Source organism: Natrix helvetica, assembly GCF_964273705.1.
Source record: "Natrix helvetica genome assembly, chromosome: 15".
Classification (NCBI taxonomy): domain Eukaryota; kingdom Metazoa; phylum Chordata; class Lepidosauria; order Squamata; family Natricidae; genus Natrix; species Natrix helvetica.
In genome coordinates this window covers 4,515,498-4,529,938 of record NC_138565.1, presented here as the reverse complement: position 1 = coordinate 4,529,938, position 14,441 = coordinate 4,515,498, and the positions used below count along the sequence as shown (strand labels likewise).

At 46.2% G+C, this 14,441-nt stretch overlaps 1 protein-coding gene across 1 annotated transcript in view; it reads right to left on the bottom strand.

Moving 5' to 3' along the window:
- PAPPA (pappalysin 1) overlaps positions 1-14,441 on the bottom strand; it is a 130,637-nt gene that overhangs the window by 106,154 nt on the left and 10,042 nt on the right. Inside the window, exon 2 of the mRNA XM_081967202.1 lies at positions 5,098-6,169. Within this exon, the coding sequence (XP_081823328.1) occupies positions 5,098-6,169 (1,072 nt within the window). The remainder of the gene's footprint in view (positions 1-5,097; positions 6,170-14,441) is intronic.

Sequence of the window (14,441 nt, the reverse complement as noted above, 5' to 3'; positions counted from 1 at the left end):
TACACACCTAGAGTACTGCATCCAGTTTTGGCCACCACACTATAAAAAAGATGTTGAGACTCTAGAAAGAGTGTAGAGAAGAGCAACCAAGATGATGAGGAAACTGTTGGCTAAAACATACGATGAGCGGTTGCAGGAACTGGGCCTGGCTAGTCTAGGGAAGAGAAAGACCAGGGGAGACAGGAGAGCAGTCTTCCAATATTTGAGGGGCTGCCACAGAGAGGAGGGGGCCAAGCTATTTTCCTGAAGGCCAGACAAGGAATAATGGATGAAAACTGACCAAGGGGAGATTCAACCTAGAAATAAGGAGAAATTTCCTGACAGTGAGAACAACCGACCCATGGAACAGAAGTTGCCTTCGAAAGTTGTGGGAGCTTCATCCCTGGAGGCTTTCAAGAAGAGACTGGGCTGCCCTCTGTCAGAAATGGTGTGGAGTCTCCTGCTTGTGCGGGAGGGTTGGACTAGACGAGCTACAAGGTCCCTTTGGACTCTGATATTCTGTTGTTATTTTGTTATTCAGAAGTTGTAGGAACTTCATCCCTGGAATCTTCCAAGAAGAGACCGGACTGCCGTCTGTCAGAAATGGTGTAAGGTCTCCTGCTTGGGTGGTGGGGTTGGACTAGATGACCTACAAGGTCCCTTCCAACTCCGTTAATAAGGCAGAAAAACAGAATCCACTTTCTTTTTTTTTCCAGGGAAGCCAAAGAGAGGGGAAATTGGCCGGATGATCTTGGCATCAACTGAAGCTCAGACTGATTTCATGGAGAATTTTAATCATGAATAGTTTATTGTCGCTGGTTTCCTTATTCTATTCGAAGGAACAGAAGGAGCTGACTCACAGATCAGGGCTGAACAAGCTGCTAACATGCACCGGCAAGGAAAAAGGGGGGAGACAAACTTTCTATCAGCCTCCAAGAATCAAACACCACCCTTCCCGTCGTGCAGCTAACGTTGGTCTCGCCTCAAAGCAAGAGATTTCTTCCTGGCGTGGAAATAACTTCACAGGTCTCCCTTCTTTTCCATTAGGCTGTTCTATATTTTGACGAACGTCTTCTATTAATAGCTTTTCTTTGGGTGGCTATTAAAAAACACAGAAGTTTTTGTCAAGAGCAAGGGAAAGTCACTCTCTCTCTCTCTCTCTCTCTCTCTCGTTTTTTATTTTATTTTAGCAAAAGTACTATAAGCGCCCGAAGGCAAGCTGTTGTGGGCTCGCACAGCTTGAAGGTTTTTTTCCTGTCTCGGAAGCCGGACGAAATGACGCCATCGAAAACAATTGCCAAAACAGGATGGGAAACTCTTAAGCTAAATCTGGAAGGGTCACATGGGGGGGGGGGGGGAGGAAAAGTCTATATGGGGCTTATGGGTCAGGATACGATTCTACCCACTTGCAAAGTCTCAATTTCACCCCTCCTGTTGAAAACATGTAAGAAGCCCAGATCTACTTCGATTGCTGAATCGATAATCATAATTATGACATCACTGGAGGTTTTTAAGAAGAGAGTGGATTAGAACAGGGGTCAGCAACCTGCAGCTCCGGAGCTGCAGGTGGCTCTTTCATCCCACTGCTGCAGCTCCTCCCTGTCGCCAGTTGGCGCCACAATTTTGAGAGGAGCTTCCGGTTAGGGGAGGAAGCACAGCGCAGCAGGAGGAAACTCTATGGCAAGCGGCGGTTGGCTCCACAATTGATAGGGCTTTCAGTTAGGACAGGTAGAGGAAAAAGGATGCCGCGCTAGGAGGAGACTCTATGGTGGGGGGGAACCGGACTTCCGGTCGGCTCCAGAATTGAACGGGGGGCTTCCGGTTAGGACTTTTGTGGGTTTTTGCGTGTTTAAGGTTGACGGCCCCTGGGATAGATATTTGTCTGGAATAATATAGGATTTCCTGCCTGGGTAGGGGGTTGGATTAGAAGACCGCCAAGGTCCCTTCCAACTCTGTTATTCTCTTCTTTTTTCCCCATGAAAATGGAGCAGTCTGGAAGGAGGCAAAATGCTCCTGATCTATGACAGCAGTCTTCCCAATATTTGAGGGGCTGCCCCAAAGAAAAAAAAAGGGGGGGGGGTCAACCTATTCTCCAAAGCACCTGAAGGCAGGACAAGAAGCAATGGGTGGAAACTCATCAAGGAGAGAAGCAACCTAGAACTAAGGAGACATTTTCTGACAGAACAATTAACCGGTGGAACATAAGTTGCCTTCAGAAGTGCTCCATCACTGGAAGTTTTCAAGAAGAGACTGGATAACCATTGGTCTGGAATGGTATAGGGTCTCTTGCTTGAGCAGGGGTTGGACTAGAAGACCTCCAAGGTCCCTTCCAACTCTATTATTCTGCTCTCTCTTTGATTTCTGACCCTCACCACCTGGGGCAGGAGGGGGTTGTCCCAGTGAAAGCTCATTTTAATATAAGACCTTGGCTGAAGAGAATGATGGACCATTTACCTCTTTTCCCCCCCTAAAAGGATGTTCAGGAACAATATAATTCATAATATGATGCTCAGGTTTTTCTGCCTTAGCACAAAGTAAATATAGAAGAGTTTTTGGGACAAACATGTGGTTTTTTTTTTTTTTTGGAGGGTGTGGAATCTCTATCTAAAGATTTTGCAACTCTGTTCTGTTTTGGACCTCATGCCCACCAGGCTCGAAATTTTGGCCTTGGACAACTGGAACTACGCCACCTAAGGTCTGACCTAAGCATAGTGCACAAATTGTCTGCTACAACGTCCTACCTAACAATGACTCCTTCAGCTTCAACCTCAATAATACACAATCGATACAAACTCAAGGTCAACCGCTCCAAACTCGATTGCAGAAAATACGACTTCAGCCACAGAGTGGTCAACCCCTGGAATGCTCTACCTGACTCCTTTGTTACATCCTCAAACCCCCCACAGCTTCAACCTCAAACTGTCTCCCCTGGACCTCACCCCATTCCTAAGAGGTCCATAAAGGGGGCGTGCATAAGCGCACCAGCATGCCTTCCGTCCCTGTCCTACTGTCCCCATTTATTCGTATTCGTTTCCTGTGCTCATGTCCATGTTTATACATACCTGTTATCTCATACATGTTTGACAAACGAACGAATGAATGAATGAACAAAAGAAAGAAAGAAAGAAAGAAAGAAAGAAAGAAAGAAAGAAAGAAAGAAAGGAGGGAAGGAAGGAAGGGAAGCAAGGGAAGGAAGGGAAGGAAGGGAGGGAAGGGAAGGAAGGAAATAAAGGAAGGAAGGAGGAAACCAAGAAAGAAAGAAAGTTCTTAAAACTGTAGCTTTTGGGTCCCTCTAGCCTATATTTTAAACTTTAAATTTTAAATGTTTAGGGATAGATTTTTTAGGTTGTTTTAATTTTTAACTGTAACTGTACAGCCTATCATATAATTTGTTTTAATGGGTATTTATAATTATCTAAGTTTGTATATTGTTTTATTGTGGTCTGTACACTGCCCCGAGTCCCTTTGGGGAGAGGGGGTGGTCTATAAATTTAATAAATATATTATATATATATATATATATATATATATATATATATATATATATATATATATTTATTAAATTTATAGACCACCAAGTGTCGTATATATAAAATGCAAGCAGACTCTGAGCTGGAGCAAGGAAATTCTTCCCCACTGGTCTCTCCCCCAGAAACCCAAGGAATAATTGGAGTTTTTCATCTCGCCATCTATCAAACCTCAAAAGGCTCACGATGGCCTTTGCCAACTCCTAATTTTTATGGCTTCTTTGCAGGCTGTGCCAAAGCTTTCTTGAATCGCCACCAAGTCACACAGGAGTCGGAATAATAGTTACGGCTAAGACAGATTCCTTATGGTTTAAAAACGATGTGCCATCCATCAAAACCAAGTTAATGGGGCAGCAAGGCTTTTAAAAGCAGGCAGCCGTTATGAATCCGTGTCCCTGGACACATCGCGTGCTTGATACGATTCTCAGATGGTCATTCCAGAAAAGTACAGATTCATCCGCTTTTTCATGATCCTCCAGCTTTTATAGGTTGGGCTTGAGTTTATTGCCGGCATAAACTACTCACAAAAAGAACCGAGAAGGCTTAACTCTCTAGGGTACACTTCTGTTCCGGTCTCCGCAGGGATAATATTACTAAGACAGAATGAGGTAGGAGGAGCAGGTGAAATGAGAAACCAATGTGAGCCTTGGAGAAAAGCCAAGCTGTTTTCAGAACAATTTATCGGTGCGGTCACCAAGAATCGAAAATGGCTTGGTGGCACATCATTCATCCAAGTAAAAAAATCAGAGTCTCCCAAAACTTAGCTAACAAATAGCATCATCCCATTTTTGTGGAGGGACCAGCATCAGAAGTGGTACTTAAGTATCATTAATAGCAATAGCAATAGCACTTAGACTTATACACTGCTTCATAGTACTTTTACATCCCCCTCTAAGCGGTTTAGAGAGTCAGCCTTTTGCCCCCCCCCCCCCCAAACAATCTGGGTCCTCATTTTACCCACCTCAGATGGATGGAAGACAGAGTCAACCTTGAGGCTGGTGAGATTTGAACTGCTGGCAGTGGGTAGATAGATAGATAGATAGATAGATAGATAGATAGATAGATAGATAGATAGATAGATAGATAGATAGATAGATAGATAGATGATAGATAGATGATAGATAGATGATAGATAGATGATAGATAAATGATAGATAGATAGATAGCAATAGTACTTAGATTTATATACTGCTTCATAGTGCTTTTACATCTCTCTCTAAACTTCTATTATTCTATTCTATTCCATTCCATTCTAGTATTGCCCATTCCTTGCCACAGTTGTTAAGCAAATCACTGCAGCCGTTAAGCGAAACATGTAGTCGTTAAGCAAATCTGGCTTCTCCCACTGATTTTGCTTGTTGAACATTGGTTGCAAATGTGGCCACACCAATCCTGGTGTGGCCACAATCCACAAATACGTGCCAGTTGCCAGGCGTGAACTGCTGCAACCATGGTAAGAATGAGAAGTGGTGATCCGTCCCTTATTCCGTGCTGCTGCACCTTCAAACGGTCACTGAACAGACGGCTGCAAATCAAGGACCACCCTGGAGTACATGCGCAGACGGGATATACGTGATTTGAAGATGCTTACCTGTTAGGAGAATCGGGATCAAAGCAGGTCTTGGTGACGTCCGTTATATCCGGATTGCAGCAATCCCCACCATCGAAGTTGTACTTCTCCGAGTTGCAATCCATGTCACAAACGCCGTTCTGTTTCTTCTTGTGGAAGGAAAGCTGGCGCACATGGCGGCAGTCTCCTCCGTCAAAGCCGGTCAATGTGTGATTGCACTCCAGATCGCAGCTTTCGTCCCCAACCTTGCTGATTTCGCAGTTGGCCAGGATGAGGCGGTCGCGAAGGAAGGAATCGTTGATCTCCAGCACCTCTATTTCCCACGAGATGTTGTACGGGCTGAAGGCGTCGTTGAGCTGCCGGTGCTGGAACTCGATTTGCTGCTGGCTGATGGTCGGGTTGCGGTGACGGTCGTCGTAAATGTTCACCACGCGGTAACGGACCACCTTCCTGTGGCGGAAGGTGGGGATCTGGTTGTAGCTGGTGATGACTTCCATGTTGTCGCAAACTGTTTGGCCACAGAGAGGAGGCGCCAGGCTGGTATCCAACAGGTAGCCAGAGTGGGAGGTGAACTCGGTCAGAGGAAGACGTGGGCTGTCTTTCATGGGAGACCAGCGGCTTTTCACATTCAACAACGTCTCCTGAAACACTAGCTGAGGTAGAGGAACATCTACTTCATGAGCCACCAGAGTCATGTCCATCAGTATCTCCTTCTGGGAACGGACTGTTCTCCAAAGGCTAAAATGTTCAATGTATCCTCGGTAATTTTGGTTCAAGACATTGCCGCCCAGCATTAGGATCTTACATTTCAAAGTCAAAGGGCTGAAGATACTCCCTACTTGTTCTCTGCTGGCCGACACCTGGGCCCCATTCACGTACATCTTCATCAAACGTCCATCGTAAGTGACGGCGAGGTGAACCCACTGATTCGGAAGGTAGCTATGGTGATCCGTGATGGTGGTGACCCTCCGGGCACGGTCAGTCTTCAGTGAGAAGAAGTAGCGAGGATCTCGGTTACCTTGGTCACTGATGTTGTTAATTCCCAAAACCCATCCTCGGTCCAAGGTGGTATAAGAACATTTGTCGTATAATCCTAAGTGTCCCCAAGACACACAAAAGAAAAAGAAAAGAAAGGAGAAGAGAGTGAATACAAGGGACCATCACACTATGATATCATGATTAATTTGGACCAGAAGTGGTCAATCCTAGATTCAGCCAGAGGTAGTATTCAGCCGGTTCGGACTGGTTCGGGCAAAATGGTAGCTCCTATGATCAGTTGGCCCTGCCCACCCGTCCCTACTGTATCCTGTCCTTTATTTCTTGCTTTCTAGCTCATCTCAATCACGCAGCACAGCTGATTCTCCACTTCACTGTTCTACTTACTATTGCTGACTTGGAAGGTAAGCAACTCAGCTTGTAAACGCTCCATTTTCAGCACTTTGCGCACGCAATCCCCGAACTGGTTGTTAAACCAACCCCACTGGATTCGGACCTTGTTTCTCGGCACTTAACTTGAGCCCATCCATCCCTGCAACACCCAGCGGAAAGTTGTCTCATGCCAGCGTCACGAGAACTCTCATTCATGCCCCTTGAAATATACGATTAATGTCAATCCATTCAACCAAATCCTCATTATCAAACGATTCATTCGCGAAATTCTCAGAACCTTCCCCAAAACATGGCAGTTCCTGGAATTCTTCCGCACAAATCCGCGTGCGAGAAGGGAGGAATATAAGCTACTTAACCATGCGCAAGAGGGAGAAGACGTTTCATCTCACGTTACCGAACACGGTACGAAGAAAAACTATGAATAAGGTTTTGAGCATTTCCCAGAAAGGATCCCTGGGAACTGACTTGAGAATCTCTCATACTGATGCAGGGGCTTACAGCTAGTTATATTGTCAGTCGTCATCCAGACGGGTTTAGAAAATCTACTTGCCCAGTGCTCTTTGAGCCTGTACGCCAGGGATGTCAAACTCAATTTCATTGAGGCCCGCATCAGGGTTGCGTTTCATCTTGGGGGGCCGGGACATGGCCATGGGGGGGGGGTATGGACAGCTCGATGTCACTCATCGAGGCTCCATTTTCAGCCGCAACGGCCTCCTGCAACCCTCTCCCAGTAAAAATGGAGCCTGAGAGGTGTGAACAGGCCCTTCCCAAGCTCACTTGCAGAGGGATGCAGGAGGCTGCCACAGCCTAAAACAGTGCCCAGGCAGGCCACACATATCCTCCCCAACCTCCACTTTCACTGGCAGCGGCACCACAAGCCAATCCTTTGCTGTTTCCAGGCCCACGGAGCTTGAGTTTGACATCCCTGCCATATGCCAACACCCATCATTTCTACCCTACCACAAAAATATTAACACATCCCTTATTATGTGGAGAGTGGAGCAGGATGGAAGGAGGTAGTCGAATACCAAGAGTGTGGGAGGTAGGAGAATACTGACAGAATGGGCCCCACTACATATAAACCTCCGAAATAGGAAACAAAGTCTACAACCTTGATTGTTTGTGTGTGTGTGTGTGTGTGTAAGAAGGTATTTTTGTGGCCCGCCAGGTAACCTAAAGGTAAAGGTTCCCCTCGCACATATGTGTTAGTCGTTCCCGACTCTGGGGGGCGGTGCTCATCTCTGTTTCAAAGCCGAAGAGCCAGCACTGTCCGAAGACGTCTCCGTGGTCATGTGGCCGGCATGACTCAATGCCGAAGGCGCAAGGAACGCTGTTCCCTTCCCACCAAAGGTGGTCCCTATTTTTCAACTTGCATTTTTTACATGCTTTTGAACTGCTATGTTGGCAGAAGCTGGGACAAGTAAAGGGGCTCACTCCGTTATGCGGCACTAGGGATTCGAACTGCTGACCTTTCTGATTGACAAACTCAGCGTCTTAGCCACCGCATCCCTTGCTCCTATTTATAACCCCCCCCCCTTTTGTATTTTTAGAGACCGGTGCAAATATAAATAAAAGCGGAAGTGCCAGCTTTCTAATAATAGGGAGCCGTTTTTTTGTTTGCGGAGGAAACACTTAGCTGTGGTATTCCATACTTAGGGTTGACTTTGCCACAGCCCAGTTAGCCTCATGCGCCATTGAAACGAAGACAAAATACATCTCATTACAATACACATTTAACAGCAGCTTCCATTCCTTTTCCCTATCCCTTGTCTCTTTCTAAATGGGGCTGCAGTGTTTGCCAAATGCCACACGACCATTGACGGGGTCAATAACTATTATAAAATACCATCGGTGTTTGTTTTTCTTAAAGGACAACCGTCAAAACCTTTGCTTGCCCGAATGGCAATGGAATCCTCATTCAGGATCCAACCACAGATTGAAATGAAGGATGCAGTTAAAGAAAAATAAATCAGACAGAATAACAGAGTTGGGAGGGAGGTCTTGGAGGTCTTCTAGTCCAACCCTTGCTCAAGCAGGAGATGCTATACCATTTCAGACAAATCTCTTTTTAAAATCTATAGTGGCCCACCAGCGGTCAGCGGAGCTGGCAGCAGATTCGAACAGTGAGGAGGTTGGGGAGGAAGATGGGCCAGTCCTGGAGTCTGGGGAAGGCTCTGATGAGGGCTCTGTGTCGGAGGCAGAGAGGGGGCCATGGCCGTATGCCAGTTATCAGCTGCCTTCAGAGTCAGACATCAGTGAGGCAGAGGAACAGCTGGAGCCTGTTCCAGTGTGTGCATGCGCAGAGCTGTCAGAAGAAAAGAACAGCTAAGAAATCAAGGTCGACTTGGGAGTAAAGCCACAGGTGGAAGGTGATTGGCTCCTCCCATAGGTAATAAAAGAGGAGCGAAAGGGGAGGGGGCTTTTGCAGGAAATCATTCGTTCGTTCGTTTCAGAAGTGTGAAGATCCATCCATGAATCTCAGAGACTCAGCCTGCCCAGCCTGTCCTTGCACAGCACCTCATTGGGAAAATATTTACATGGCAGCTTTCCAAGCTAGATAAGGTCTGTGGTCATAAATACTCTTTTGAAAGACTCTTTGCCAGGCCTTGGCTGAATCCGAATGAGAGGAATTCACCTTCGTTTAATAAAAGGGGTTTTGTCGGGACCAGGACTCTGCCTCGTGCTTTTGGGGGGAAGCCTCAGTCAGAACAGATGGAAACATGAGTGGCGTTTAGGAAGACGGAGAGGGATAGGGCCCTGTTTTGATCAAACCTTCCAGGAAGAGAGGTCTGGGTGGAGATAGGCCACCGGTCTTGTTCTTCAGGGGCAAAAAAACAAAACAAGGAGAGCTAATTTCCCCCTGAGTAACTTCTGGAAGTTGTCATGCTTTTCATGGCCGGGATAAGCCAACCCAAGGTGACAGGTCTTAGTTATGAAAGGGGAATTTCGGTCAACAATCAAAGCTGCAGTCAAGAGGCCCATGAACGGGGAGGAAAAGGTCGGAGCTCCCGTCTTTCTCCTTTTTGCATGCTTTAATCACTTCGTATCAAATTTGCCGCAGAACGCTTGAAAGAGCAACCATTCCACAAGAATCTATCCGGAGCTTTCTTCTGGGCAGCAGAAAATAATGAAGAGAGACAGATTTGGGTTAACTATTTCCATGGTGCATGCGACTGCATGAAGTTGGGGATGACTGACCCAACGCGTTGCCAAAAATCGGCGGAGATTTCTTGGGCTGGTGGTGGCTGTTGGGTAGACTTAGAAAACAACTCAAAGAGCAGAGAAAAATGCTCCTTCACTGGGCTCGAAAACCTCCTACCTTTTTCTTCCAAGTGGACCTCAAGCAATTCAAGAACTTGTAGCCGTGAAGGGAAAGATGCTTGGCTTTTATTTCTGCCCTTCTGATTGGAAGTGGAGAAGCTGTGGGTAGATGGGAACCCATATTTCCTGGCGGCTTTGATGAATCCCTCCTTAATAATTTTCAAAGTAGTTCTTAGAAAGCTTAAAAAGTACCACTAATGGGGAATGGTTGTAGTTCAGGGTTGAAATGAGGTGCTCTCTGAACTTACAGGTGTTTCATTAACCATACTAGGTAACATCATCAGTGCTAGAAGGGAGTTGGGTTTGGAAGAGGAGGAGGAGGAGGAGGAGGAGGAGGACATGGAAGAGAAGGGGAAAATCTAAGAGGTGAAGAAGATGGCGGAGGGAGGAGGTAAAGAAGAAAGCAGAAGGAAGAATGTAGAATAAAAGGAGGAAGAGAAGGAGGAAGGGCTCAAGCTATTTTCCAAAGCACCTCAAGGCCAGACAAGAAACAACGGATGAAGAGATTCAACCTGGAAAGAAGGAGGAATTTCCTGACAGTGAGAACGATCAACCCATGGAACAGAAGTTGCCTTCAGAAGTTGTGAGAGCTTCATCACTGGAAGCTTTCAAGAAGACCCTGGTATGCCATCTGTCAGAAATGATGTAGGGTCTCCTGCTTGGGCTGGGGGGTTGGACTAGATGACCCACGAGGTCCCTTCCAACTCTGTTAATCTGTTACTAGATTTGCCTTCCTGGCTGTCTAGCAGAAATAAACTTTCATTCATCTCTCATCCTATTCCGTCTTAGCCCACCTTCACTACATCCCCGGCTGCTGTTGGCACTAAGAGGTAGGATAATAGCCAAAACGATGGAGGGTCCAGACTTTTCAGAGGCACGGAGAAAATGAGGAAAACACTCCGCTCTGTCATGAGTTTCCCCATCTTGTTCTCGCATTTGCAACCTGGTGGCCTCTAAATATTTTAGCCTACAACTCCCGCAGTTCCTTGCCAAGAGCTGTCCTGACTGGGATGGATGACAAGCCTAGAAGCCTAGAATGGGCCAGCTTAACTTATTCCTGATTTAGTTGTTGTGAACTTGGCCCTTTCAATCTTAGGAGCTGTTGGGATGTTTATAAACATTTCACAAGCCCAATCGCGGAATTCTATGGACCTATGAGGACCGGCAATTGTGAAGGTTAAAATAGGCTGAACTCTCTTTGTAAATTGTTGGAGAGTTAACTGTCTGATTTTTTTTTAAACAAGTTTATCAAAACGGGTTAAAAAAGGATCCTCCCACTCGCAAAAAACACGACTGTGCTACTGTTGAACAGAGTTGGAAGGGACCTTGGAGAACTTCTAGTCCATTTCAGACAAATGGTTGTCCTGTTTCTTTTGACAAATCTCCAGTGTTGAAGCACCCACAACCTCTGAAGGCAAGTTATTCTACTGATTCATTGTCATAACTGTTATTAAATTTATCTTGAGCTCCAGGTCAGTTCTGTTCTGACCCAGGCTTCCCAAAAGCGTGAAGCAAATTCCTTGTCCCAACAAAAAAACCCTTCTATTAATTGACTGTGAATTCTGCTCATTCACATCCAGCAAAGTCTTTCGAGGGAGGATTTACAGTCACAGAACTTGTCTGTCTTGGAGAGCTGCCAGGCTGATCTCTGCAAAACTTGGCAAAGAGCCTCGGAGAGTCACGAGCCAATTAAGCAAACAAATTGTCTCCTGCAAACTCCACTCTCCTTTCGCTCCTTTTTTATTCCTTTTGGGAGGGGCCATTCATCGTCCACCTGTGGACTTCCTCCCAAGTCGACCCCTGTTCTTTATCTGTTCCCTTCGTCTGGCAACTCTGTGCTTGCGCACAATGAGAACAGGCTCCAGCTGTTCTTCTGCCTCACTGATGTCTGACTCTGAAGGCAGCTGATAACTGGCATACGGCTCTGGACCCCTCTCTGCCTGTTTACCCCCATCTTCTCCATGTCAGTCTCTCAAATATTAAAAGACATGATAGCAATATCATCCGAATATCCAATATCCAATATCATCTGAATGCCATTGTTACCTGAATTTTAAAGTTCAGTGTGTTGATTCCACAATCAAAGATAATTTAGAAAAGCACAACATACATTTTGGCCAACCATATTAAAGAGAGAGGGGGGGGGGGCATTTACATCCGGGAGATCTATATAAATTGAATAAAGAAATAAAACCAATCTTGCAGGGGGAAAAGTCAACAAGGAAAAGATGATATTTGGAGCAATGGCCAATTGATTCACGTAACTGGGAAAATGTAATTTTCAAAAAGGCCATGGCTGAAAACCCACATAAGAAAATCCAGAAGGGAAGGGAAGGGAAGGAGGAAGGGAGGAAGGAAGTTAGAAAGGAAGGAAGGAGGAAAAGGTGGGATGAAAAGATGGGAGGGAGGGGGAGAAGGAAAGAAGGAAAGAAGAAAAGAAGGAAGGAAGGAAGGAAGGAAGGAAGGAAGGAAGGAAGGAAGAAAGAAAGAAAGAAAGAAAGAAAGAAAGAAAGAAAGAAAGAAAGAAAGAAAGAAAAGGGCCTATATTCACAGGTCAGGGGTAGAAGCATTTTTAAAAAGAAAGACCCTGCACAAAATTCATTTTCCACATGGGTGGCAGTCAGAAAGAGAGCAGATTCCCACCAGAGAGGCGCTCTGTGGATAGGGTATATTCCTATAAGCAGAAGGATAAGGTTAAAATCTTGCAGGACCCCTGCTTTTCAGCCAGCAAGAAAATACACAAGGGGCTCCAAATCCCCCCAAACCTGCCTCTTTCCCTTTTTCAACTTGGAGGAGGAAGAGGAGGGGGTGTCTGTTTATAAGCCAGGAGAGTGAGACCACCTCTCCGCCCTGCAATTGAAAACAGGCGAGGAGCAAGCCCAATTCGATCCCCTTTTCGTGCCGAAGCAGAGGGGGCTTCCTGCGGTGGGAAACCAAACTTCGCCTGCCAAGCCAGGGACACGAGAGAAACAGGTACACTCAACCTGATTTTTTAAACCAGGCTGGTGGGAATACAAGAAGTTGTAGACCGAACGCAAGCCAGCGAGGTCCTCTGGAGAAGGACTCCCCACTGGCAGTGGCTGGGAGCAATTGAAATAATCATCCACAACATCGCAAAGGTCTCGCCCCACCCCAGCTGACAAAGGATCTAACACCCCCCACCCCCACCCCGGCGCAAGCAGGCTGGCTCCGTTTCCCCCAGCAACAGTTGTAAATCTCACACTGTTTTCTTTCTGCTCCCTCTTTTCGGCTGAAACGCAGTTCCCCTTTCGGCCCGCCCTTCCTTCAAACTCCAGGATAATGGAAAGCAGAGCCTGCGGCTCAGGAGATGCTATAGGATGCTGAACAGAATCCCCCCACCCACCCATGCATCATTTGAGGCAGAGGTAGGTTCCTACCGGTACGGACTGGTTCAGACGAGTAGCTAGTAACTTGGCCTGCCACACCCCTGAACAGGTTCTATCAGTGGTGGCGCCATCTTGATTTACGGGTTGGGGGGGGGAGCCGTATGCCAGTTATCAGCTGCCTTCAGAGTCAGACATCAGTGAGGCAGAAGAACAGCTGGAGCCTGTTCCCAGTGTGCGCATGCGCAGAGCGTCCAGACGAAGGGAAGAATGAATGGCCTATTGATTGGGTTATGCAATTTGGTTCCTTTTTTTTCCCCAGCTAATGAATATTAGATATTCAAGATGATTAAGGGCCTGGAGGTTAAAACACATGAAGAACAGTTGCAAGAACTGGGCATGGCTAGTCTAGTGAAGAGAAGGACCAGGGGAGACAGGATAGTGGTCAGACAAGGAATAATGGATAGGGAAATTGACCAAGGAGAGATTCAACCTAGAAATAAGGAGGAACTTTCTGACAGTGAGAACAATTAAAGAATGGAACAGAAGTTGCCTTTGGAAGTTGTGAGAGCTTCATAACAGAGCAAGCAAGATGATTAAGGAACTGGAGGGTAAAACATATGAAGAATGGTTGCAGGAACTGGGCATGGCTACTCTAATGAATAAAGTTTTGGACACAACACTATAAAAAAGATGTGGAGACTCTAGAAAGAGTGCAGAGAAGAGCAACCAGGATGATGAGGGGACTGGAGGCTAAAACATACAATGAACGGTTGCAGGAACTGGGCATGGCTAGTCTAGTGAAGAGATGGACCAGGGGAGACATAATGTTCCAAAATTTGAGGGGCTACCCAAGACAGGAAGGGGTCAAGCTATTTTCCAAAGCACCTGAAGGCCAGACAAGGAATAATGGATGGAAACCGATCAAGGAGTGATTCAAACTGGAAATAAGGAGGAATTTCCTGACAGTGAGAACAATCAACCCATGGAATAGAAGTTGCCTTCGGAAGTTGTGGGAGCTTCATCACTGGAGGCTTTCAGGAAAAGCTACTTGTCAGAAATTGTATAGGGTCTCCTGCTTGAGCAGGGGGTTGGACTAGATGACCTACGAGGTCCCTTCCAACTCTGTTATTCTGTTATATGCCTGCGAACAGGTGGTGCATATAAACTTTGGAATAAAGTCTCAGCAACAAGCAGACATTGCATTCCTGATAGCTTCAGAAAAGGGCCGAATCTGGTCCTCTTTTCACAGCCATTCATCTTACATCTCTGAAGGCTTGAGGGCCGAGATATATGATCCCGCCACTTGTA